The sequence below is a fragment of the Cladophialophora bantiana genome (assembly GCF_000835475.1).
Source record: "Cladophialophora bantiana CBS 173.52 unplaced genomic scaffold supercont1.7, whole genome shotgun sequence".
Lineage (NCBI taxonomy): Eukaryota > Fungi > Ascomycota > Eurotiomycetes > Chaetothyriales > Herpotrichiellaceae > Cladophialophora > Cladophialophora bantiana.
In genome coordinates, this window is record NW_015971581.1 from 677,919 (window position 1) to 703,889 (window position 25,971).

At 52.5% G+C, this 25,971-nt stretch overlaps 8 protein-coding genes across 8 annotated transcripts; 5 read left to right on the plus strand and 3 right to left on the minus strand.

The window, feature by feature from the left end:
- Positions 1 to 494: 494 nt before the first annotated feature.
- Z519_05244 (uncharacterized protein) lies at positions 495 to 3,728 on the plus strand (the record flags this gene model as incomplete). Its single annotated transcript, XM_016762985.1, has 1 exon — positions 495 to 3,728. The coding sequence occupies one exon, from the start codon at positions 495 to 497 to the stop codon at positions 3,726 to 3,728; it is 3,234 nt and encodes a 1,077-aa protein (XP_016620598.1).
- A 3,060-nt stretch (positions 3,729 to 6,788) lies between these two features.
- Positions 6,789 to 7,394, plus strand: Z519_05245 (uncharacterized protein; the record flags this gene model as incomplete). The annotated part of the gene is made up of 2 exons (XM_016762986.1): positions 6,789 to 6,839; positions 6,903 to 7,394. 2 exons carry the CDS (start codon positions 6,789 to 6,791, stop codon positions 7,392 to 7,394), a joined length of 543 nt encoding a protein of 180 aa, XP_016620599.1.
- A 4,368-nt stretch (positions 7,395 to 11,762) lies between these two features.
- On the plus strand, positions 11,763 to 13,825 carry Z519_05246 (uncharacterized protein; the record flags this gene model as incomplete). The annotated part of the gene is made up of 4 exons (XM_016762987.1): positions 11,763 to 11,862; positions 11,918 to 11,945; positions 12,020 to 12,982; positions 13,042 to 13,825. The coding sequence occupies 4 exons, from the start codon at positions 11,763 to 11,765 to the stop codon at positions 13,823 to 13,825; spliced, it is 1,875 nt and encodes a 624-aa protein (XP_016620600.1).
- Positions 13,826 to 14,515: 690 nt separating this feature from the next.
- Z519_05247 (uncharacterized protein) lies at positions 14,516 to 16,515 on the minus strand (the record flags this gene model as incomplete). Its single annotated transcript, XM_016762988.1, has 8 exons — positions 14,516 to 14,763; positions 14,908 to 15,055; positions 15,106 to 15,418; positions 15,537 to 15,685; positions 15,779 to 15,880; positions 15,962 to 16,068; positions 16,185 to 16,241; positions 16,332 to 16,515. 8 exons carry the CDS (start codon positions 16,513 to 16,515, stop codon positions 14,516 to 14,518), a joined length of 1,308 nt encoding a protein of 435 aa, XP_016620601.1.
- Positions 16,516 to 16,868: 353 nt separating this feature from the next.
- Z519_05248 (uncharacterized protein) lies at positions 16,869 to 17,978 on the minus strand (the record flags this gene model as incomplete). The annotated part of the gene is made up of 1 exon (XM_016762989.1): positions 16,869 to 17,978. The coding sequence occupies one exon, from the start codon at positions 17,976 to 17,978 to the stop codon at positions 16,869 to 16,871; it is 1,110 nt and encodes a 369-aa protein (XP_016620602.1).
- Positions 17,979 to 18,311: 333 nt separating this feature from the next.
- Z519_05249 (uncharacterized protein) lies at positions 18,312 to 20,120 on the minus strand (the record flags this gene model as incomplete). Its single annotated transcript, XM_016762990.1, has 1 exon — positions 18,312 to 20,120. One exon carries the CDS (start codon positions 20,118 to 20,120, stop codon positions 18,312 to 18,314), a length of 1,809 nt encoding a protein of 602 aa, XP_016620603.1.
- A 1,328-nt stretch (positions 20,121 to 21,448) lies between these two features.
- On the plus strand, positions 21,449 to 23,113 carry Z519_05250 (uncharacterized protein; the record flags this gene model as incomplete). Its single annotated transcript, XM_016762991.1, has 1 exon — positions 21,449 to 23,113. The coding sequence occupies one exon, from the start codon at positions 21,449 to 21,451 to the stop codon at positions 23,111 to 23,113; it is 1,665 nt and encodes a 554-aa protein (XP_016620604.1).
- Positions 23,114 to 23,872: 759 nt separating this feature from the next.
- Z519_05251 (uncharacterized protein) lies at positions 23,873 to 25,684 on the plus strand (the record flags this gene model as incomplete). The annotated part of the gene is made up of 1 exon (XM_016762992.1): positions 23,873 to 25,684. One exon carries the CDS (start codon positions 23,873 to 23,875, stop codon positions 25,682 to 25,684), a length of 1,812 nt encoding a protein of 603 aa, XP_016620605.1.
- Positions 25,685 to 25,971: the final 287 nt, after the last annotated feature.

Here is a 25,971-nt window from a genome sequence, read left to right on the forward strand (position 1 = left end):
CCCTTGATGCCCTTGAGGAGCAGTTTGAACTATGATGGAAGGCGAAGACTGAGACAAGACACAGCATTCAGGTTACGGCGACTTGCACCTTCGCTGGATTTGCTATACTTGCGCTGCACCCTAGAAAACGCGGGTTGCATTTAACACGCTGCGGCCCCTCGACTTCACTGGACATCACCTGGCCCACGATCTCTGTGTTGGCGATGATAACTGCAGGGCTGCCTCACTTGAGCATTCTTCACACGCTTTTGATTCTCCTGCCCGTACTTCAAGCGCCTTTTCCCTTCTTTCTCTTCTCTCAACTCTCTCCCTCCCCTCTATCTCCCCTAACGGCATCTCACAAGGTGATGTCTACCTGGAAAAACTGAGACAAATCTTGCTCTTCCCTCGGTGAGTCTGTTAGCTACGTAAATTTCATGTCTATCCCCTTATCGGATCCTCAAGCCGAGTTCTCACTGTTCGGATCCGTCTAACGGACCCCTTCTCTGCCCATTATGGGCCGGAAGCTCTTCCTCAGTCACTTGGACGAAGCCAGCCTCCTAGGGATCGACAACATCTGCAGTATTCACAGTCCAGAGGATGGCATTGTGGCCTTCAACTATGTCTATCCAGACAGTCACCGTTTGCAAGTCCACGTCGAAGCTTTTGCCAACGATCTAGCAGAATATCCAGATGGCAACTCGTTTGTACTATCCACCAAGGACAACTCGCTCGATCCCATCGTCACAGAGACATTGCAAAAAGTCACCGAAAATGCCCATGGCAAGCCTCTTCCTAACTTGTTGACTGAAGTATCAGAACTTTTGACAGCGGCCATTACAAAGGAGTCTGCGCAAGACAACACCCTGGCCGACCAGGCAATGGCGGACGATGATTTTGATTTGACTTTGGAAGGTGTTTCTGATGATGAATGTTTTGGTCTGGCTGCACTTGACCCCCGCAGTGCAGGGCGCGCCCACGCCACCAGCTTATCAGCTGGTTCCCAAGAGAAGATGGAAAAGATACGTGCTGATCTTAGGACCCTCAAGAATTCAGGTTTCCGCGTTGGAGTCTTCGGAAACATCGCCTCCTCTGGCGTCCTATGTGTTTCAATCCGAGTTTCCAAGCTTGGTCTCTCAGACGAAGCCCTGCAGGCCTGGAATATACCGCGAAAGCATTACTTCCTGTTGCTGATCAGATACACTGGGGGCTATCGTGATGCAACCAGAGTTACCGACGCTCAGGAACTGTCGAATTCCATGGATATGCGTGTGGGACTTTGTGACCATTACAAACCTCCTCTGCCCCAAGTCCTGGCTCTCTATCAATACATAAAGCCGGACAATGTGACCTCAAATAAGAATGCCGACACTATACCAAAGGATGATCCTGCATTCCAACGACTGTTCATCGGCAACGCAATCAACCAGTTGCTTGAAGAGCGTGTCTTCAAGATCATCTCGGCCCGACAGCTGTACGATCTCACCTGGCTGGGCGCAGAAAAATACATCAACCAGATACAAGCGACATCGTCCTCTTCGATCATTGGCGACATGACACCCTATCGTTGTAGTGATGACGCCAACGCGAGCAATCTTCCCCCGATAGTCCTTGCAGACCACATGCGCCAAGAACGAGTTGCGAAGGCTTCGTTGCCCCTGATCATCATGCAGTTCGCCCTGAGACACTTTATCCGATGCACGGAGTTCTGTCTCGTGTGCCATTACCGAGTCGACGACGCCTTTGAGGCTTTGAAACCATACGTCTGCTTGAAGCCCCTCTGCCTCTACCAATACATGTCGCTTGGCTTTGGTCCTAGCCTGGAATGGGAAATCATGGCCCAACCATACGTTGTCGACCTTTTGGTCAGCTTTTGCTACGCAGCTGCTCGTAGTGGCAGAATCAAAGAATTCCCCATTGGCATGAACTTGATGGTGCCCGTCATACCGCGTTTCAGTGAGGTCTCCTACGTCAGAAAGTCCTTTGCATGCTTGTGGAGTATGAGCTTGAGGTGCTTGGTGGTCGCAGATGACGAAAAGAAGGAATCAGCAGTTAAGAATCTCAAGTCTGGTGACTGGATTGTCCTCCTCTGTCGCCAGGCTGGCGCAGCAGCCCATTGCCGGGTTATGAGAGTCGACCTGCCTGACGTTTGGCTCCATGAACCAGTGTCGGTTCCATTACCAGAACATTGCAGGATTTTCGGCTGTGCCACAAAAGATGCTAATGAGAACGGCGACTTCCTCAACGCAGAATGCTACCTGTACGACAAGAACTTTGATAACCTCGTTAAAGAACACCAGCAGGGTGCTATTATGACATTGTTAGATGCCCTTCCAGACGTGATAGAGATGCATCAATATCTGGGGGGCCAAGGAAAGAGTCACGAGTTCAGCTTGAAAGCATGGTCTGACCGGATTCCAGAGTCAACAGTGAATCTTCTCCGTTGGATTGTCGCGTCCAATAGGTCTTGCATCTTCCAGGTCGACGACATCGACGGCAAGACTGGCTGCGAAATCCGTGGAAAGGCTGAAGACCGTGTTGGAGGAATGGCGTCTTGGATCCAATTTCGCTTCGCTCAAGGGGCTCCGGACAAAGAAAAGCGGTTCAACCAAAGCGTAGAGCGGCATGCTCGAGCCACTAGAACCAAATATCCGACTCTTTTTGCATGGCACGGAAGTCCAATGGGTAATTGGCATTCAATCATCCGACAGGGCCTCCAATATGATGACATCCTCCACGGCAGATCATATGGGAATGGGGTCTACATGAGCCCGCATGCGTCCACAAGCTTGGGGTATACGTACGAGGTTGTTCACAGCAATTGCAGCTGGCAAGGTTCTTTGCTCAAAATTGAGAAGGTGCTTTCCCTGCAAGAGGTGGTGAATGACCCTGAGCAATTCACGTCCACCGTGCCGCATTATGTGGTGCCTAAGGTTGACTGGATTCAGACGCGATATCTATTCATTAAGACCAAGGATGCACCCATTCGTCGCGACCTGGCAGTTGAAATCTATGAGCAGGATCCAAACCGACGGGCTTACAACGAAGCGTGTGAGGTACTGTCAATTCCAATGACTGCTATTTCCAAAGCTCGACGACCTGGAAACAGCATCGAATCGGCCGCGACCCCTCGCGGGAAGCGTACCAAGAGGATTGTGACAACGGACCTGGCGACGGCCGAGCAACGAGAAGACGATGGCGACAGTGTAGTGTCGGATGCGGATGATTTGGCCCTGCTTCAAGATGCAGATCAGAAGTATGATCTCGGGCTTCATGAATCTGATGCTACTGCTGAAAGCCTGTGCGCCAGTGGCAAAAAGCGGCCGGCAGAGGCAGCATTAGATACAGATTTTGTACCTGGCAAATTGGACATCAGGGATATCACGTGTATGGAAGCGCCTCAGGACGCTACGCCGATAGCCAGTACGGCGCTCATGGGTCTATTCAGAGACGCTCTGAAGACGCAGGAAAGCACCCCGCCGGCCACACTCGGATGGTACATCGGCCGCAACTTGATCAGCAACGTGTATCAATGGATCGTGGAGCTCCACAGCTTTCCAAAGGATTTGCCCTTGGCCAAGGACATGAAAGATGCGGGAGTGACGTCATTGTCATGGAGATGCGATTCACCAGCCAGTATCCTTTCAGTCCCCCGTTCATTCGAGTGGTCAAGCCTCGCTTCCTACCCTTCAACCGAGGCGGAGGTGGGAACGTCACCGAGGGAGGTGCAATGTGCATGGAGGTGTTGACAAACAACGGATGGTCCGCAAGCCTCTCAGTTGAAAGCCTCCTGCTTCAAGTGCGGCTAGTTATCTGTGATACAGAGCGCCCTGCGAGGCTTGCCCATCCACCTGGCTCTGACTATGGTATTGGAGAGGCCATTGTAGCGTACCTCCGTGCGTGTCGTAACCACGGCTGGAAAGTTCCTGCGGGGTTTGAGACGATCCAAAATTGAAAAGCTCGACGTCATCATGCGATCTTGTCGGGGAAAGGGCATGGCATATCAGCCATGCCGAAGACGGATTCGACGTGGAGGTGCATGGGACGTGTGGATGGGGCAGATGATAAGAAGATGAGAATGGAGTCGGTCATTTTGAAAGGCGACGCAAGGTTACAGGCAAAAGATGGAACACTCCAGAGCATATCTCGCTTGGCCTGCGATTCCTCAGTCAGATGTACGAATACACACCCTGAGTTGGTAGCACAGCATTGCATTGCATGGGGCGGGGGTCAGGGATACAGGGTGACCAAGCACAGGCGACATTGGCATTGGAGAAGATAGGTGACGTGAGCCGGTGAACAAAGGGCACGGCAAAGCTTGTCAATCAGACATTGCCGTCCTTGGCCCGTCCTGTACACTAGGTGGACCAAAAGTGAGCTTTTCCCTAGAGAAATTGTTGAGCATTCTATGTTCCCCAGTCCGTCCATTCCAGCGACACGGGTGCGGAGTATTATCACAGCCACTAAGCACCAAGCCCAAAAGATTGGACACAAAGAGGCGATATTACGCAGGATAGGTAGGATAGGTAGGATGAATCGGTCGAGGGGCCTGACAGTGAGTGACATGTGCCATTCATTCTCATTTCTGTGATTGAAATGCACGATGCACGATGCACATGCTTAGCGCCCTTCGATCCGAACAGTTTTCACGCATGAGCCACATGTCTATCTGTCTGCTACGTTGTACTTGTATACATGTCTCGTCCTCGTCCAGGCCCTAGGGCCCAGGGTCCAACTGCCCAGTACCACGCAGATCGTGCACGTAGCTAGCTACTTGCTGTATGGCCAATGTCGATGGTCACTTTGGTGGCGTGTGTTACTAAGTAGATATACTCGGCACGTGGGTGTTTGCTCGGTACATATGTTTACATTCCCGTCGGCCGTGCTCGCGGTGACGGGGGAAGCCAACCTCGGGGATTGCCGTGTCGGCTGTTGTCGCTTTGGTGAAGTGATGAAGCTTCGGAATATAGATCGATCTAGATTATTACCGTTACCGGAAACGACAGAGGGCAGGGGGGAGAAGAGAGATATATACTCGGTACACACTCTGTGAGGCCCTCCATATCATACCCACATGCATACTTGTTACCTCCTAGTAGTACATACCTACATATGCAAGGCCGTTTTTAGAACCCGCAGGAAACCCACAACCCGCCGGGCCCATTTTCACATGCAAGAAACGAAAAAAGTAAAAATGCATCATGCATGCAGGTCGCAATTTCTCTGACATGCTCGTCACATTGATTGCCGTTCGGCCCAGGCTGTTGTTTGATCAGACACAGGAAGCGTGATTTATTTTTCTCAAATGCGGTCCCCGGGCGTCGCAATCCGATTACCTACACATCGCTCGGAACGAGGCAGCAACGTGTGTCTACAAGTACCTCGTCAAAATGCCGGTCATTCAAGGTTATGTTTCCCAACACAGTGCTTACCCCGGGAAAAAGGATCGTTGATGCATGAAGCGGGACGGGTCAGACAAAGATTGTGCGGAGGAGAGGGGTCGTAGGCTCTACTTGTTACAACAGGCTGCAAGGATATGGACTAGAGAATGCTAACTCGCCGCGAAACGCAGATTGTCATCCCACCTCCTTCTCCTTTGTCTGATAAGGACGGAAACAAGCATCGATGTTCCCAGTTAGCCGTGTAGTAAACACACCAGACCGAGGTCGGCATAATGTTTCAAGCATCAGGAGAGATATGTCATTGCCACAATCGACGAGGCGTTCCAGGCAGCCGATCCGGATTCTCGAAGGTGGTGTGAAGCCACCGACAATGTGATGGGATGTGGCGAGGTAAATATCGCGATTGGTTGGGAGGGTGAAGGAGCTTCCACGAACATGGGGACTGCAGGGGGAGGAAGTTAGCAGACATGACCAGAGACAAAAGAGGATAAGACGACAAGTCGGAAGCGGGAGAAGCGAAGGATGGTTTAGTGGTTTAGCCGTGGTCAGTTGGTCTTGCCAGTGCTGTGCACCGTTCCACATGCACCCAAATATCGATCCATAGTATTATTCATCCAGGATCCGGGAGAGTCGATAAATGGATAACGTGTTGCGGGCGTAGCAGTAGCAGTAGCAGCTGGAGAAGAGCAGCGGGAGGATGAGGATGATGAGGATGAGGAGGAGGAAGAAGAAGAAGAAGAAGAGGAGGAGGAGGAGGAGGAGGAGAGACGCAGTCGGAGGTGCAGTGGGTGGTTCGGAGACTGCAGACTGCGACTTTCACATGCTAGACTTGGCGGTGGTGACACACGTTGCGGCTTCAGTCCACTTTGTCGGGCCACTGAACCAATGCACAGTCCTGAAGGCATGAAATCATCTCCCTGGCCACCTCTGTATTGGGTTGCTCTTGATCGGCCTACTGGCTAATGGCTAATGGCCAGCGGCCCCAGCAGCAGCTCAACAAGAAACCAGGCATGCCACAGGCAATGCTATAGCCACCTACTTGGTCCAGGTCACATTCAGCATATTATTCCTCTCACTCCCTGCTCCGACTGACCTTTTCAGTTCCCATCCTTGTTCTTCCTTCTTCCTCCCTCAGGCTCTGTCCCGTAACGGAACTGCATTGACCTGGACTTGGTTGCTATCTCCACATCATCCGGTGAGTATCGGGCCTTGGGTTCCTGCAGCAAATTCCCCCCAGCACCGCACCACCGATCTCCGCCCACCTTTCTCAACAAAAGGAAACCCTGAGTAGCTGGACTGCTTCCCCTTTCGACGTCTTCACTGCTGCTGTGTAGTCTACGTATTGTCGTTTCTGTCTCTGAGCATAACTGATCAAGTACAGCCTCCTCAACAGTCAACCAACACACCATGGGTGAAGCTACAGTCAATGGCGACATGCCGCATTCTGCCTTCCTCTCGGTAGGTGACCCTGCCGCACCTCTCCTCTGTATCGTGCGTCCGCTAATCGCCTGTTGTACCCAGCATATACAATCCTATCCCCTCGTTTCAGACTCAATCAAAACCATCCAGCAGAATCCCTACGGTGTCAAGTCGATCGAGCTGACCAATGCTGGCTACACCAAATTCGTCAAACCCACCCTCCCCTACTTCCAGACGCCCGCCTCCTACGCAAAACCCTATGTCGCCAAGGCTGATGAGCTCGGTGACAAGTTCCTCACCAAATTCGATGAGCAGGTGCCCATTGTCAAGGCCGACACCAAGGACATCCAAGACAAGGTTATGAGCTACATCCACTGGCCACTCGAGACCGCAAACACCACCAAGGACTGGGCTCTCGCTACTTACAAGGACGAATACAAAAAGTGCGGAGGGGAGGGTTACGTGGCGGGCGGCAAGGCAGTCATCACCACCTCCCTCATTATGAGCTCCGATGTCCTCAAGTGGATCAGCTCTTTTCTCCAGGGCAAGAAGGAACAGGCCAAGGAGGTTGTCAGCGAGAAGACCAGCAAATAAGTGCACCGCCATCGACTGCACCCGGTCTGCCCTGTTCCGGCGCCTCCACCGTTGGGAGCGCAGGCTCTCCAGTCATGTACAATTCAACCAACCTTGACCAACCCCAGCATTTGATACCCCGATAACTACCGGCACACTCAACAAGATCCGATCGCCCACCCATCCGGCGGCATCCAAGTCCTCTGAGGATCCTATTCGACAGCACCACAACAATCCAGCAACCCCCAACTCATATGAGCAAGCGATAATCACGGCCCTTTTTTTGGTCGCCAGCATCCGCTGTTGTGTATTTCCCCCAACTCCGAATTTATCCTTGATAGAAATTTGTGGTCTGCGTTTCTTCTGAACATGCATAGAATCGGTAGTTTTTTTTCTGTTGAAATGATATCAAGTTCAATGCAATGTCATACTCGCTTTGTGGCGATCAGCAGCACAATCTGGGTTGGGCATGGCTGTTCTGAAAGCTGGCTTGCGGTAAAGCATGTGAAAGTGTTTTCTTTTGGCCTTCTTATCGTTATCAGGGATTTTCACATGCTATGATGTCGTCTGTGGAGACCGGGAGGATGTACCGCCCCCTTTGAAATTCGACCTCTCGGGCAATCCAACAATTCGCATCGAAGAGGGATTCACAATTCTAGCTTTTGGAAGAGGCAGACAGAGCGACAAGACATTATATCCAATGAAATCCATCTCCTTCTTTAGGCCCATCTCTGCCAGACTCCTGTCCTGCTATGACCGGAGGACAGGCAGGACACGGGCCGTTTCGTATTCGGGTCCCGTGCAGGTCCACGAGACTCCTGCTCGCTGGATATAGTCTCCACCATCATGCAAGACGTGATCCGATCCGATCATCTCGAGTCTTTTGCTTAAGCCGGTTCAAAAGTGGCCTGGCTGTCTCTGATGATGAAGTGGGAGCGTACTTGTTTTGGCGTGGCGAACAGAACCATGACCACGACCCTGGCTCGACAGAGAGCTGCATAGGTAACAAGTAGATAGGTAGAACAATGTATACTTCTTGAAAGAGGTATTCTCCACCTATCTCGTCTGATGATCGGTTTTCACGCGTGTGTGCCACGTAGGTGTATAGAGAGGGACATGGGTAATGCACCTGTATCCAGGTATGCAGTATATACCCATCTCCTCCCTGTCCCTACCTAGACCATCCATGCCGGAAACCGCGATGGCAACAGGAAATTGGTAATTCAGACCCCAGCGCGCGTGCACCGTGTCGACTTTACCTATCACTTCCTTTCCTTGCTCTTCGACGGCTCGGTTCTTTCCTACCGAGGACATGTCATGCACACTGAATACCCCCGGCCCGGGGCTCTTCTTCCTCCCGCGACGCTATGTGCTTGATTGTCTTCTAGTAGTGAATATATGAGGTCGGTACCAGTGCTTGTGCTTGTGCAGGTTATACCCCGACCTCTAATCCGGGACGAAACGGGGGTTCGTCAGGTCTGGGTAGACTTCTTGACGCTTATTTACCTGGTGGAAGAGTAGGAATGGTCGTGTTTGCAGCATCCACCTACCTGTACATGTGCTCGACATTTTTCTGACTCTTCTTGCCCTTTGACGACGGGACCTTCGGAGGTGTTCACACTCCCGTCCCTCATTGACACGCACTTGACAGGCCCCATCACTAGGATCAATCCGCAGGAGTTACCCGTCAACGACCCTGCATTCCGCGATAGACTGTGTACGAATCCACCCCACAAGCGCGACCAGTACCAGTAGGGGCGAACCTGGTTTCCCGTATTCAGCTCCGGCTTCAGCACCGCTCCTCAAGATTTACATCGTCTGCGTCGAAGTGGGATGGAGGCCTGTTTCTCAAAGAGGACCATGTGTCAACTTGAGCCCATGATAACCATAATGACCATGATAACAGAACGGTCGGGAACGCTCTCCAAACACCCCGCCGAGGCCATTTGCTGGCGGTTTCCATAGATGGTATCCATAATGAAGAGTATGCCACAAGATGTCGTAGCCAAGACGAAGTCGGAGGGTGGGTTTCTGACGAGATGGCAGGCGGGGGCGAAGCGCAATGCTGAAAGAGCCCTCAATGAAGGCGTGAAGGAGAAAAGCAGTCCTCGAAGACGCCAGTAATACTTCACGCCATTCGGAGCAGCACTGACCTGCCAGCCTGGGGAGGGGATTGCAGAGGATGCGCGACGAAGCAGAGATTACGCTAGGTGCTGCGAGTGAGACTCCCGCAGCGATCTCGTCGAGAATATTTTTCTACCTGATTGACACGCCCTCGCATCTGGAGAAGTGCGTGCGGAACTAGCGTCGCTGATTTCATCTTCTAGTTCCCCGATACAGAATCTTCCAGAGATAGAGCAACTTCATCTCATGTCGACCTTCATCAGCGGAGGACTGCGCATCAGCTAAGTGCTGCCGCTCGACCACCACGCATAGGCCCCATGAGATGCTGCGTTATGGCGGCTTCACCAACCTACCAGGCACACTGGTGTCAATGGCTAACGCTCTTGTCTCGATCGATCTAGACATCTTTCCCGACGACGAACGCTCGAGCCGCGACGTTAGCCGAATAACATGGATAACCACAATCTCGACAAGCATCAAGTTACCAAAGGCTCCCGTCAATGTCTAGGTATGAATCTAACGTACGCCGGGATGTACCTTGCCATGACTTTGAGGTCAGGCATGAGTTTGACTTGTCGAGACTAGAGTTGAGAGCGTGAGGGGGAGGTATGGCTTGTTCACGGGAATCCCGGAAAGAGGAATGGGATTCAAGGATAAATCGAGATGATCCATACAGTGGGACGGGAGGCTTGTGATGAAATGCCAAGTCGATAGATGCTTGGTGGCCTGCTGAGTCGTGATCCGCATGCAGAGAAACAACACTCACCTCGAACGAGGCTGAGTAACCGATGGTTTCTGATCTCACCGTGTCTCAGCAAGATCCATCATGAGCTGAGGAATTTCAGCGTCGACAGAGCACTGGCTATGGTTTGAACTTTGGAGGGTAGGATCGTCCTAGAGCCGAAGATAGGTATGGATGCTGGTGTTCAATCTATACTTAAGTCGGTTTGACATCGGAGATAGGTACCTGACTCTTCACATGGGAGCAATTTCGGTCTTGGTGCCGTAGATCTGGGATTGCAAGATAAAAACGTCTGGGCACACATCGAGATCCCTTTGGGGTCGAATTTGTGCTGATAGAAAGATAAGCCCGAGCAGTCAGTACCGAGTATGTAGAGCAAAATTGTCAAACGAAGTCTCAGGAGATTAAACTCCACATTGCCTGGGACAACAGGTGCAGTCCGGAGGAAGCCGTTACGCGCGGGGAGCACAAGACGGGATACCTGGTGGATCGAGGACATAGGCGCATTCCTATGCAGGGGTGGAAACGTGGGAAGTGGTATCGCGTGGGATTGAAGCAGCCAAGGTGAGGAGGAGGAGAAAAGAAGCTCCGTGGTGCGCAGCGTGCATCAGGCTCGGCAGCCGGTGCGGAGGATGTTTTTTCCGGCATGGCACTTCTGCAGTTGCGCAGCCCCCAACTTCCCCATCTTCACCTATCGCAATGGTCAAAATGGTCCACTTCCAACCACCACACGCTTGTGCCTGCCGTTTGCGCTCCTGGTCCTCGTCCTTCTGCATGGTTTCGACTCCAGCAAAAGCCACTACGCTGTGCCGCCACCCGTTTTGCCTCTGAACCACTCATTCTACGTCAACCGCTAGCGCTCATGCACAACCTCGCCAGGGCGCAGAGATAAGCTCACGCAAGGGTCAAGAGATACGAAAAAGACGGACACGATCAAACAAGCCTCAGCCAGATCATGGCTTATACCTCTTGAACGATGCCGCTTCTGTTTCTCTGGTCGATCCGGCTGTAGCCATTGACATCACCAACAAGATCTCGCTTCTCGTCACCAATCGCTTTGGACAGCCTGCTTGAAGAAACGAAGAGATCAACAAAACCATAATCGACCCTTCACCTGAGGTCTTCCAGAAGAACGGCATTGTCATACGTCCTTGGTACATACTCTGTACAGGTTGCCGTGCCTTATCGCGCTCCCACGAGTGCAGGGTTCACTAAAGGGCCTAGGCCATGGTCAGCGCCAACCACGATTCGATCAAGCTCCTGCAAGGCCTGCTCTTCTTGTCCAAAGAGAATGGGGTTTGGCCCTTATCAGGGACCTTGAAGATCGCGAGTGGATCCCAACCTTCGGCCGATTCCCACCCTACGAGCACCGACTTCCTCTCCCGCATCGAGGTGCTTTGCATCATATCGTCTGCGATTATCGCTACGCTGCTGGTCCCCTGTCGCGTATATCTTTCTCGCCGTCCGCCCATCGGCACATAGTTGTTTTTCACTCTATGGTCGGGTTGTAAGCCACCGGCAAGATGTCAAAGTACGTGACAGAAACAAAGAAATATATCCCCAGCGGGGCGACTGTCAAGGCCAGGGCGACCACTCTCAGCGCATGGGAACTCCCTAAGCAAGGTAATTCCATCTCCAGGATCTGTGGACTGACACGGTTACTAACCCAAATCCGTAGATTCCGCTCTTGCTCCCAAAGATGTATGGTAAGTCGATGCTGGGTACAGAGCGCGCGTACACGCCGCCTGAGGCGAACCGTCAGGACTGACCCAATATCCAGGACCAATGCGGACATGGACCCGGTCCCCCCAAAGTACCAAACATGGACTTTGTGGACTTGGATGGCATACTGGGCAACCGACACCATCAATCTGGGTACCTGGGAAACCGCTTCTTCTGTGATTGCCGTGGGTCTAAACTGGCGCGATGCAATTCCCATCATGGTTGTCGGTACCAGCTGCGTGGCTGTGCCTATGGTCCTCAACGGTGCCATCGGCGCCAAACTGCACATTCCATTCTCAGTCATTGTCAGATCCAGCTTCGGTTACTACTTCGGTTACTTCTGTATCGTCTCTCGAGCCATCTTGGCCATGTTCTGGCTTGGTATCCAAGGTGCCAACGGCGCACAGTGTATTACCCTCATGTTGACCGCCATCTGGCCATCGTACGCACACATCAAGAATCACCTCCCCAGTGATGCCGGTATTACGACCCAGGGAATGATCAGCTATTTCCTCTTCTGGATAATTCAGCTTCCACTATTGCTGATCCCTCCGACGCGTCTTCGCTATCTTTTCATAGTCAAGCTGGTCGCTGCACCAATCACCGCACTGGCTACTCTCGGTTGGATTGTTCACAAAGCCGGAGGCGGTGGCGCCATCTTCTCCCTGCCCGAGACAGTTCACGGCAGCCAGCGCGCCTGGCTATGGTTGTCATGCATGTCCTCGGTCACAGGTTCTTGGGCCACACTGGCTTGTAACATCCCTGACTTCAGTCGATATGCGAAGACCTCCCGCGGTCAGTATATTCAGCTACCTTTCCTTCCGGCAATCTTTACAGTCTGTGGTGTGATGGGCATTGTCACCACGTCTGCATCCAAAGTTCTTTACGGAGAGTTTCTTTGGAACCCGTTGGATATTATCGACCATTGGTTGGACAACCCTGGCGGTCGTGCCGCTGCATTCTTCGCCGCGCTCTCGTGGTACATTGCCCAAGTTGGCACAAACATCACCGCAAACAGCATGTAAGTCTTGAATTCTTGAGTCTGCCGTATCAATCGCTTTCGTATGCTAATGTACCTAGTTCCGCCGCAAATGATCTGACAGTTCTATGCCCCAAGTATATCAACATCAAGCGTGGTTGCGTCATCGCCGCTATTGTTGGTGGTTGGGTCATCGTCCCATGGAAGATCCTTAGCTCTGCAACGACCTTTTTGGCCTTTATGGGCGGCTATGCCGTCTTCCTCGCTCCCATGGCCGGTATCATCGCCTCCGACTATTGGATCGTCAAACGACAACACGTGGATGTGCCTGCCCTTTACGATCCTCGTGGTCGATACAGGTACAATATATATGGCATCAACTGGAGAGCTATGCTCGCATTTCTCCTCGCCATCGGCCCCTGCATGCCCGGTCTGGCATGGAGCATTAACTCCAGTTCTAGAATCACGGCGGGTGCACAACACTTGTATTCGTTTGATTGGCTCTATGGCTTTGTAGTCAGCATCTTCGTCTACTCCGTTACCAGCTACATCTGGAAGCCGACTAATCAAATCGTGCCGCACACGGTGTACGGCATCCCCCAAAACCCGGATGACGAAGAGGCATACGAAGAAGCGTATGACGAGAAGGTGCTCAGGAGGGACAGTCTCGTGGGAAACCCCAAAAGTTTCGCCAATGTAGGTGGGATTGACAGCATGGGCAGTGCTCTCCATTTTAGGAAGTCTGTGGATGAAACTGCCAGGGAGAGTATCGAGGTGAGACGAGCCAGTAGGGCGAGTCAGGGTGGTCAAGGGCCGCATCCCCCGGGTACGGTTCCGGAACATCTCAAGGGTGTTGATCAGGAGGTGCTGAATGAGAAGGTCTAGCTTGGCGTGATCACATCGACGTGATCTAGGGAAGCAAGACATCTCATCGCCGCCTTGGTCGTGCTCTGGCATCAAGCTCAAGGGCCCCATCCCGAGCCCAGACACATGCCACCACCGCGATAGATTCGCAACCCGCTTTTGAGCCAGTTGGTCGCCGATTGTTCCTTTAGGGAATTGAAGTGATACCCAAACACATGACCACGAGACCAAAAATACATCGAAACCTTGTCAGATCCAGCAAACCAAAACGGAGCTAGGCAAATTGGTGTAGACTCGTTGGGAATCCTCTCCTACTTAGGTACAGACTAGAATCTGAGATTGATCTAGCATCCCTCTCGAGTCCGATCCGACGTTTCTGTTACGGGAGTCTTGATCCTTTATTTGCGTCTGATTCATTCCCGAACTTGGACCGCCCTCGAGCGAGCGAGTGAGCGAGCGTTCGCTTCTCCTCTCCGTTTTGCACTAGCCATGTATACACATACGTCCGTATGTAGCCATGTGGATATATGTATGTACCCACTACCCCATAGCAGTACCTTGACATAGCTTACGCATGGGCCGCGTCCTGTGTCCTGCGTCTCGCGTCTCATCCTTCCCTCCCTTCTTCCCTTCTTTCCAATTCCGCTCCTACCTCCTCCCCTCCTTCTCTTCCTTCCGTGTCCTCCATCCCCTCGCCCTGCGAGCTCAGGCTCAGACATCAATATCGCAAACAATAAAATACCTCTCGACGACGCCGCCGGCGATGACCTTGCCGTGCACGGGGTCCACAGCGGCGCCGGTCAGCACGGTGATCAGCGACCCGTCGTCCCAGTACAGCAGCTCGGGCTCGTAGTTGCGCGCCTTGACCAGGCGCAGGATGCCCGCCTCGCCCTTGAAGCCGTAGTCGAGGAGGTGGTCGCCGCTCAGGCGCGCTTTGAGGGCCAGGACGTCGGGGAAGACTGGGTTGTGCTTTTAGTTTGAGAGGCTTTTTGTCCGCCGCCTTTTGGGTTGGGAGGGACCGGAAGGGGAGGGGCATTTGTGGGAAGAAAAACTGAAAAAAGGGAAAAATGCACATGCAGATTGTGAAAACGGTCAGGACTTACTGCACACTGCAATGTCTTCTGTTCCAGGTATGAGTGAGAGGTTGTCCGCCGCGGCGCCGAGTTGCTGTGTTCGCGCAATCAGCCAGTCAGCCCTCTTAGTTGGATCTGCGCCTTGCCAGATCCAGATCCCTTCCCGGGACGGAATGGGCTAAAAGAACCAGGTGGGAGACTCGACCAAGGAAAAAGATAATTACGTACGACTTTCTTCCTCACAGTCAACGTCTTGGTCTCGGGGTCGACGTCGTAAATCGTGGTCGTCGCCTCGACGACATCGTTCACCATCAGTGTCTTCCCATCGTCGACCAGAAGAGCGCCGTTTGCGCTCGGGTGGGCGTTCGGTGGCGAGACGGTCTTGCAGTCGATCTCGTGGGACGACGGGTCCGACGAGGCGTTGCAGTAGACAACGTCTGAGGCCCATTTCCACGGTCCCCAGTGGTCTTCGTGGCTGCGGAGGATGGTTGCCAATGGCCCGCCGCCGTAGAAGTAGTGGTCGTTGGTGATGAAGAAGGAGCTGTGTCGCGCGACCGAGTGAGTGAGTGAGAAGAAATATTTTGGCGCCCTTTCTTCCTTCGTGAAACGCACCCAATATCTCTCGTTGCCCAAATGTCATGGAGGGTGGGAAGTCTTACCTCAAGCTCGTCGCGGCCACGGCATTGGGTGTCTTGATAGCTGGATGCTTGAATTCGCGAACGTACGTCAACACATCGGAGCCGATGGTGTGGGAGAACAGGACGATGGCTTCTCCTTTGCGATCGTGGTTGACGGCGAAGAGGTAGATCTGCCGTTGGTCCAGTCAACGAATGTTCCCCCCCACCTTTTTGGCAATCGTGGGACTAGGCCGACAGAAGATTCAGAGAGAACAAAATGATACCTTAGAGTCGTCGTCTTTCGGCACAAAAATGTCAATGCCATGCAAGATTAGGTCGTGCGAGGAATCGATGCCCTCGATTGTCAGCTTGGTGGCTTTGTCCGTCTTTGAATCGACCATTTCTCGTCAGCTTTTCCCCGGTCTTTCCTGCCAGCTCTATGCGCTTATGCTCATGCTTGACTTTACCTTGATATCGTATTTCAAAAAGTACTCGTGATAGCTGTCCGCGCTCATGGTGTCGTGGCGGTTCAACGGCGGATAGAACGCTTCTCGGGTCTCGGGATAGCCGCATGCTATATAGAAAAAGGGAAGTGGTCAAATTGCAAGTCCAGAAGACGCCACAAGCAACAGCAGCAGCTTCATATGTGAAGTGAGCTGAGCTTTGGAAAAACAAAGGCCGCGAACGAACCTAGGAAAGCAGTTGCTGACGGATGATGGATGCGGACGTCCTCGCAGGCTTTACCAACTGTTTTTAAGGTGGGAAGAGAACCCTCGGGGTCAGTTTCTTCATGTACTCTTGGACCTTCAGACACACACGGCTTGGGATCTCACGAACGAGGATTCGTCCAGCATTTGTCATTGTTCAATGGGCCATGACGCAGATGCGTCGTATGGATCGTCGCATCCGCCAGTCGTCCACCATACAGATTCAAGACCGGGTACGGGTATGCGTAGAAGAGGCCGAACAATGCGACCAGGAAGGACAGCGGTCCGAACCAGACCCAGTTGTTGACAGCCATGTTTAGACGGGGCGAGCAGGGTTGTGAACCGGCCGGTGGGAAAATCAATCCACAGAGATCTGTAAGGACGTGTGGTGTCTGTGATGTCTAGATGGCATTGATGGAGGGTTTTCTGGAGGGGAAATGGGGAAACCTCGGCTATGCACCGGTTGACAACAGCAAGCAGCAGTCAGATCTGAACTCGGTACGAGCTCCATATTACGAGAAGCTGACCATATTATACATAAAGCGGAATTTCCCCATCGGTTCTCCAACTGACCTCACAGAAGCCAGGCATCGGAGGGCGTATGGAGTAGTGGGCTTGACGTGAAGACCTTGAAGATGACAGCCTTCCCCCGGATCAACACATATGGCTATATGTACTCCTTCAACTTCCTCAATATCTTACCTCCAATTTTGTCTATCAGACTTGCTCGTTGCCCGTGACCATGCTGTGACTGCGATCCTTGCTGAAACATGTTTCCGGCCAATCCACCGGCGCTTGAGACTGAGGCACCGCCACTCCATTGCCCAGAGACGGACAATGCACAGCACATGGGTTGGCTGTTGGGATGAAAATGCTCTGGCCCGAAACTGAGGACTCTCGCTTTGCGATTGTTCCATCCTTGTCCCTCATGCTCGGTGGCGTGATAGATGCAGTACACCCTTCCATCTCCGTACGGAGAAGGAATGAAACTTGCATGCCCAGGCCCGAACGGCCCTCCCTTTGCTCGGTCACTTACAAGCAGCGGCGTCGGTCGTTTCCTCCACGATGACTCCTTCAAGGGGTCATCGCCGACAAGCTGTAACAGGGCCAACCTGTAGTCGCTGGTCCAGCTCCCATTGGCACTGTAGATGATTCCTTGAAAGCCGGGAATGTTGATGAACGTGGGACCTTCGTTGACGCCATGGGTTCCTCCATCCGCCCTCTCCCATGGTAGTTCTGCCCTAGAAATGCAAGTGAGTGTCGCTGGTCGCGCGACTTCGGGGGACTCCAGTTCGATCAAGAACAAATCCTGCTGCCTGTCTGAATGATCACCCAGCGGCCACCCAGAGTAACAGCAGTATAGCTTCTGTGTGCGCTGCAGATAGAAGACTGTCGCGTCGATGTTCCAGTGATCAGGCAGGCCTTTCATCTGTCCGAGGAATTCCCACGCTCCCGTCTCCATCGGGTCTTGACTTCGACTGCGCAGCAATAGCGTTCTATGCGAAGGGTTTCCGATCTCCGGGTGGGCGCCGCAGAAGTAGATGTACCATCTTCTATTCAGGTAGTGCAGTTCGGGGGCCCAGATGTCCGCCACCCAGGGAGTTGCGGGCGGTGGCTTCCATGCGATGATTTTCTTACAATTCCTGAAATTCTCCATGTCGTGCGACATCCATATCTCGATGCGGTCTCCGCAGGTGAAGGTCAGGTAGAAGCGGTTGTGGGCGGCGACCATCCAAGGATCAGGAGTATCCGCATCCGCAATGGTCTGGTTGGACATGATGCCACCTAATTCACGCTGAGATCGACAAGATCACAATGCGAAACGTTGGTTCATAATGGTTATGAATCAGACGAAGTGACCATGTAAATTGTCATCGACACGTAATTGACAATCATCGGCTGGGCCCAAAAGTTGCCGAATCGTGTCCCACGTGGTATTTTATCCCCAACATTTCATCGTATAACTCACATTCGCTGCCCGGAGAAGGGCTCAGAAGTGTACAAGTGTTGTGATAGGGTCTTAATGGTTACATTGTGTCTCTGTATAAATCTCATTTCAGCTCGCGGGGGTATCATAGTCATAGCTCGTGTACACATAGCTCCAAAAACATTACTCCTCCTCGTCCTCCACTGCGTGGACATCCCTCCCAAAAAGCGCGCCAGCTGGGGTGTAGGCAGGTGTCGTAGAGGCTAGCAGCTGGTTCCTTCGAGCCGCCGGCGTCGCTGGAACCAGAGAAGCCTCCCTTGCTCTCTCTTCATTATTCGAGCCAGCCGACACCTGCCGCCATTTCTGGAGAAACCAAAGAGCCCGCTTCTTCTCATTACGATGGAATAACACATCGGCATCCTCCTCGAGCCTCTTTGTTCTAAATGCCGCATTCCTCCAATTCCTCAGCATTGACAATGCGTAGCTGGCCGTTCTTGTCGCCCGGTACTCGTCTGCTTTCCTCTGATGCTCGAGCATCTGTCGAGTAGGCACGAGCCAGTTCGAGCCAAAGATTTGGAGGTGCTCAATAAGATTCTTGCGGAATAAGAGATCGGCTTCAAGGCTGGCTTCTTGCATCTGTTCGGTCTTGTTGAACATCGTTACAATTGCACCGTGGGCTGTCCGTTTTGCATCCTCCACGACTTTGCAAGCCCGGAATTCCTCAGCGGTCGCATTCATTTGACGGATCTGGGCGGCCTTCTGCCTCCAAATGTTCAGTGCCGTTCGAGCAATATTCATCTTAACCTTTCTTCTCATGCTTTTGTATGCTTCGGCGTACTTGGCCTCCTTGCTCTTCCTGGTTACGGCTCGCCATTTCTGGAAGTATGTAAAGCTCAAAACATGCTTACGAGTCTCCACGGCTTTTTTCTCTTCAACTCGGAGTCGGGCCTTCTCCCGCCATTTCTGGAGACTATGCTTGCTCGCAAAGTAGTCTGCTGCAGCCTCCGCTCGTCGTTCATTCAATCGAATATGCCCCAGCTGCACCAACCATGTGTGGAGCATTTTCCGGCTCAGATTCCCTTCATACACAAGGACGGCTTGAGCTTCTGCTTGCTTGATTTGGTACCTCTTGACCATCATCTTTTCCAGGACATTTTGAAGTGCTTGGCGGTCGCGGAAAGCAGCAGCTGCGGCTTCCATCTCTCTGAGGCTCACTGTCTTTTCTTGCCATTTCTCTAGGGTTTTGCGGAGTATTCGCTCATCCCTCACTTTGACGAAGAGCATTTCGCGCGTAGCCAACGTCCAGTGCTTCAGCGAAAATGCAGCATCACGTCGCGTGCGAAAGTCGTTAGCGACATTGTCCATTTGGCGGATTTCTGCGACGGTGTTGCGCCAATGCGATAAGACCTTTCTTGCCAGATTGCGCAGGTATAAGCTGTCCGCCACTGCATTCATAGCCGGGTCTTCATAGTCCAAATATGCGGCTCTTTGCAGCTGCAGTTTGTGCCGCCATTGTTCAAGCGCCTGCGATGCCAACTTTCGGTTGTCGAGGGTTACAGCTTGCTGCCAGAGAGGATCATTTTCGTCAACAGAGTCGATCGAGTCAGATGTACGGGGTCGATAAAGCATGGAAGCAGCAGTGTTCACCCGTCTTTCTTGTCCTTCTCCGTAGTCGGTTGCCCCATCCGTTGTAGTTCCGTCTGTAGTCAACACTATGTTCGCCTCTTGTAAGACGTCGAGAAATTTTTCGTTGAGAGGAATGTCAGGGTCGATCTCGAGGAGGTCAAGGAGCCACCGCAGGCAAGGGTCATCGTGTTGTGTTGAGACATGGCTTTCTGAGCATATGTCTTTGTATTCGCGTTTTATAGCAGTGGGGGTAAAGTTAATCGAGGCTTCTTGGAGGCGGAAAAGAACACGGTGCAAACGGTCAATATCTTCAGGGGAGAAGAGCATCACATCTCTGACAAAGGGTGCCAGTTGCTCCGGCGTCATGATATCGTTCAGAGAGCACCATGGTCACATACTGAGATGTTGTAAGGAGGGCAGGGCGCATTGGAGCCAGAGCTGGACAAGCTGGAGCACGGGATCGCGTTCAGCCTTGGCAGGTGACGCGAATGCACGTGATTGGGATACCTCAATGGAGGACATGATAGTAACAGAGCCTGAGGGCCAGCTAACTAGATACTATCGACTAATTGACACTGTGAGTATCAGCACAAGTCCGACACCTTCGGCCGAGTACTAGTCTCGACAGTCTTTATATCTCTTAGTAGTCCACCAGTCACACGGTACGTGTCTAGGATCGGAAAGCGCTACACTGCTCAATAGCACCGATCGCCACTTTTCCCTTCAGGCCTTTAACCTCCATCGATATCTCTATACGACAAAAGGTACATATCATTAATCACTTTCTCAGTAACAGCTTATAAATCATACTACTCCTTCTGAATGGAGGCTGATCTGTCCCTGACTGTATGATTCTTAACGCGGCCCAAGTAATATGTTGCTTATGTGGGTGCCAGAACGAGGACCAGGGGTATCCTGTCGTGAGCCAGCTCGCTAGATGTAGCCGAGACACCACGTGAGATCACGTGGTGCGTAGGGCTAATCAGGCTACTACAGTTAAAAAGCTGACAGATCGGGAAAACCCCGACTCTAATACTTCGACCTCCAGCTAACAACGCTCAGATGTAACAGCACTAATGTCAATAGGCTCCAGTTATCCAACACGAATTCTGGAAAGTCGGGGCAATACCGCTGCTCGCAGATGACAAGCTTTTTCCGCCTTGAGTACTTTTGCTGACGAGGATGAAGAAGCAAATCAACAGCATCAGCGTGTCATCGCTTGGGCGGTGTTTCCTAATCGCGTTCTGACACTATCCATCTTACTCGTACGCAACTTGGCCGATTACTATACTACCTGGTCTCGCTATTACTTCGAGGTGAGGCATCTGGCGATGCGCCGTTAGCCGTGTCTAGGGCAAAAGATATTGAAACATAAACCCTAATGACCGAAAAGGATACTGCCCTTTTGAGACGCGGACTGTTGCTGACGCGGCTCAATCAATGACGACAAGGAGCCGCCCTGGTTGTGTTCGAGCATATTGAGGACCGACTCCACTGAAAGACATTCTAGTCACAATTCGACTGACTTGAACTTGGCTTGTCTTGTTTGACCCACATGAACGACGAGGAAGGTAAAAGATACAGTGTGAATAAAGGTTTATAGAAAGCTTGTCCTTGCTGATGCTCGAGCCTTGAGCGCTGGTTGACGGTGCACCTTGGCAGTCTCACTACCTTCAGTGATAATTGCAAAGGATATGGCTGCCTATGCTATAACCAAGGCTCATTTTTTCAATCAGTACGAGGCATACATGATGGCTCGGCTTAGCGCCGCCCAAGTCTTCCTTGCGGCTCTAGGTGTCTTTACAATACTGCTCTTTGCGTACGGACTATTCTTTCTAAATCCACGGGCCAAAGTCAATCATCCACTTCCGCCCGGCCCCAAACCCAGACCGTTGGTGGGAAATCTACCCGACCTTCCACCAGCTGGCGCCAAAGAATGGCTACATTGGATCAAACACAAGGAGCTTTACGGTCCGATAAGCTCCCTCACAGTTCTAGGCCAGACCATGATACTTCTTAACGATTACAAGGTCGCGGTTGAGCTGATGGAGAAGCGTTCCGCCTTCAACTCGTCTCGACCAAAGCTGGTATTTGGGTCCGAAATGTGCGGGTGGGAACAAGCACTTGGACTCATGCCCTACTCCAACAAGAGCCGCGCTTACAGAAAAGCGCTGCACACCGTTCTTGGCACCTCTGCTGCTATTGACCCGTTCCGACCGCTCATCGAGCTGGAAACGCGTCGGTTCCTGCTCAAAGTGCTTGAGAATCCCCAAGAGGTGCTACAGCTTATCCGGACTCAAGCGGGCTCTATCATTTTGAAGATTGGCTATGGCTATACAATCGAACCGAATACGCGCGATCCGCTGGTGGATCTTGCGGAAGAAACCCTCGATCAGTTCTCCAAGTCCTGTATGCCTGGAGTCTGGATGGTCGACGTGATACCTGCGCTCAAATACCTTCCCGAATGGCTCCCCTGTACTAGCTTCAAGCGTACCGCACGTCACTGGAAAGCAACACTTCATACAGCGGCGGAAGTGCCTTACAAATTTGTGAAGGAACAGCTTAGCAATGGGACGGCCGAGCCCTCATACCTTTCCAAGCTTCTTCAGGATGAACACGGATCCCTCTCCGCGGAGGCAGATGATGTTGCCCGGTGGTCTGCCTTCTCAATGTACGCAGGGGGAGCCGATACCACCGTATCCTCCGTGGCCTGCTTCGTCTTGGCCATGACGCTCTATCCTGAAGTCCAACGCGAAGCCCAAGCGGAGATAGATGCAGCAATAGGCACTTCGCGCCTGCCGACATTTTCCGACCGCGGGTCTCTTCCCTACGTAAACGCGTTGGTCAAGGAAGTTCTTCGTTGGCATCCAGTGGCTCCTATGGGCGTCCCTCACCTGACGACCAAGGCTGATGTCTACGACGGATATTTCATCCCCGAAGGCAGCCTTTTAATACCCAGCATATGGGCCATGCTCCACGATGAGGCCATCTATCGTGACCCCGAAGCGTTCAATCCTTCCCGCTTTCTTGGTCCGAACGCTGAACCGGATCCTCAGAATGTGTCGTTCGGCTTCGGCCGCCGGATCTGTCCTGGCAAATTGTTCGCCGATGCGACTCTATTTTCGACAATTTCTGGGCTTCTGGCAGTGTTTGATGTGCGGAAGTGCGTCGAGAATGGAAAGGAGATTGATCCAGTCGTGGATTTCGCGACTGGAATAATCAGTCATCCTAAGCCGTTTAAATGCGATATCAAGCCGAGATCCGCCAGTCACGAGAAGATGATTCGGTCTGTTGAGATCGAGTATCCCTCTCCGGAACACGGTGACGCAAGGCACCTGCCAAATGTTGCTGTAGTATAGGCCGGGCAGTCGAGAGGGTTTGGTCTCTAGGGTGGCTCTACTCGTTGCGAGCAGGCTGCGTTGGTTGTCTGGAACGCCGACGATGCCGGTTTGACTTTTGCGAACGAAAGGGATTCAGCTGTTTGTAACTAGCTGCAACGAGATCGATTATGTGCAAAAGTCGGTGCTTGAGGCATCCTGAGAATGATCTTGTCTACGAGTTCAATGAAACACAGGAGGCGTGACTTTGGTTTGATCAATATATTCTTGCTTTCCATAGCGGAGTGCCCAGCGACTCCATAATCGAGGTATCAGCTGCCAGTATACAACCAGAGAATCAATCATGCCGGTGACATGAGTCACTTGTAGACATAAGTCAAAAGGAGAAGAATGTTGAACAGATACATCTCGATCCCTCCGTAAACAGAACGGTAAAGGACAACCAGTCCCCGCATCCAGCCTTGCCAGCCTCGGCTATATATGCATTTGTGGAGTAGAGGATGTAGACCAGATTTCTTAGGCATCGTTTCTGAATTACCACCTCGTTCAAGAGTGGAGAGAGGAAAAATTTGACAGGCTTGACAACTCGGCGCATGTCTGCTGCCCTGCTGCTTTTGTGCAGCTGCTTTTAATGACTATTTCGTCTCGTTGATGAAGTTGCGTCGACGTCACACAGACGCCTTTCAACCAACGGAGGGCTTATTGCTCGGTCTCTAGTCTAGGATGTGTATCTAGAGCGTGCTCTCACAGCAACCCTATGGAGTTTGATTGCTGCAAAATATGTCTCCATCACTGGACCAGCCTGCACAGTGGCTTGAGAGCTATGCGACCGATCGCCATGATTGGCAACAGACGACAAACAACGACCGCGTCATCTTCCACCGGCGCATTGGCGTTGTCGAAAGCTTGTTTAACACCGATGGCACCGATTTCGAAGGTCGGGCAGATCTCACGATGCATCTACATGTGAAAATGAGAACGTTGCTGGAGTCTGAAGCTTTGAAGGCGCGAATTTTGCTTGCGTTAGGTGTTATGCGACAGAAACATATCCTTCTCTCCGCCAGAGTTGCCAGGGCTGTCGATATCCTCCCGCCCGGACAGTATCCTTTTGCTCCTGAAGACCGTTTTTATGTCTTTGAGCCATGCAAAGATCCCGAAACGATGTTGATCGAGGCAAAGAAGCACGTCGTGTTCGTGGAAGACTATTACCTGGAGGCAGAACCGGACGAGTTCTTCATCCACACTCTGAATTCGAGTCGATGCATTGACGAGGCCCATGCGCTGAGCAGGCTCTATGTCATGCCTATCAAGAGTGGCGCAGACGGCCTGCATCAAGTCCATTTCATGTTCGTCGCAGGGCACGAAATTGTCGATGGTCTCACTTCGATGCGGTGGATGTCTTCGTTCATCGACCTGCTCAATCTCTCAGCCGAGGGACTTTCCTCTGAAGCAGACCGTCTATGCACATCTTCACCAATCGACAGGCTTCCGCCTGCCCAAGAATCTTTGTACCCTCCAATGAAAGGATCTCCGGCAAGGCAGCGATGGTCATGGCTCCTTACTCGCATCCTTCGCCACGCTCGAAATCCCCCTCCCGCATCGTTTCAGAACCCGCTTCGGCGAAGGACAAGATTGCCCCAAGCCGTTCCACTCGACCCAAAATTCGCCAGCGTTCTAGACTATACCCGAACGCCCCCACTCAACACCTTCTCCCTCAGAGCAGTTCTAGGCCCAGTGTCTACAAGAAGGCTCTCCAGAGTCTGCCGTCGGGCGAGAATCAGTATAGGAAGCGGCTGCTTCGCGTTGGTGGCAATGGTAATGATGCTCTTCGAGGAAAGACGCAATTCGCATATTCCCCCACAGGAACGCCTTCCCTTCGTAGGCTCCTTCCCTGTAAACCCGAGGCCCTTCCTAAGCGGCAAACCCACCACGGGGAGGGAAGACAGTCTCATGCTCGCATTCAGCGACGGCATCACCCTTCCGTTCTTATCCAGCGACTTGGATCTCGAGGGGAGATTGCGGTTACTGGGTAAACAAGCACACCGCCAACTACGCCGGTACCAAAAGCGGCCGAGGACCGTGAAGGAAGAGATACATCTCGGTTCCAGGAGCCCAAGCCAGTTTCTGCCCCTGCTGTACCTCTCCACCATGGAGTATCTCGAGAGAAAGAGTCAGACGGCCAGAAAACGCGACTGGAACATCCAGGGAGCCTACCCGGCCAGCACGGGATCCAGTCTAGCGACCTGCGGGGTGAGCTCGGTGGGCGCTCGAGGATCCATCATCGCCTCGGGCAAATACGACACGAGCGGCAAATTATTGCGGCCAGGACGAGGAGCGAGAGAGAGAGACCGGGACGTCGTGGTGGCGGATTTCTGCAACCTTCACACCACGGTCCGCGCAAGAGACGGGGAATTCCTTGTCGGCGTCGCGGGGGACGGCGACTACCTGATGTTTGGGGTCAGCTACGATGGATGTGCAATTGATCCGGACCTCGCGAGCGAGTGGAAGCTTGTCATGGAGAGCATTCTAGAGGACCAAGACCCTGGGAAAAGGATCACCAAGGTGCCGTACAGCCCATCCCACAAGCTCTGATGCGACCCCTGCGGATTATCACGATGTTAGGGACTTGCAGCCGAACATGAGCTGCGGGCGGCAGCAGAGACAGAGCAGGAGAGACGCAAGGGGAGGAACGCCCTGGTTTCAGAACCCCACCAGTGACTTGGTTGGTGCGAAGGTTGCGCCGTTGATGCTCCATTTCAATTGTGCTTTCAGAATTGCCTCACAGCGCACGGAATGATGACGGTGGCGAACTAGCTCCTCCCAGCTCACATGCTCTAGCACTTGCCACCGAGTCGAACGATGCTCTACGCAGGGATTTA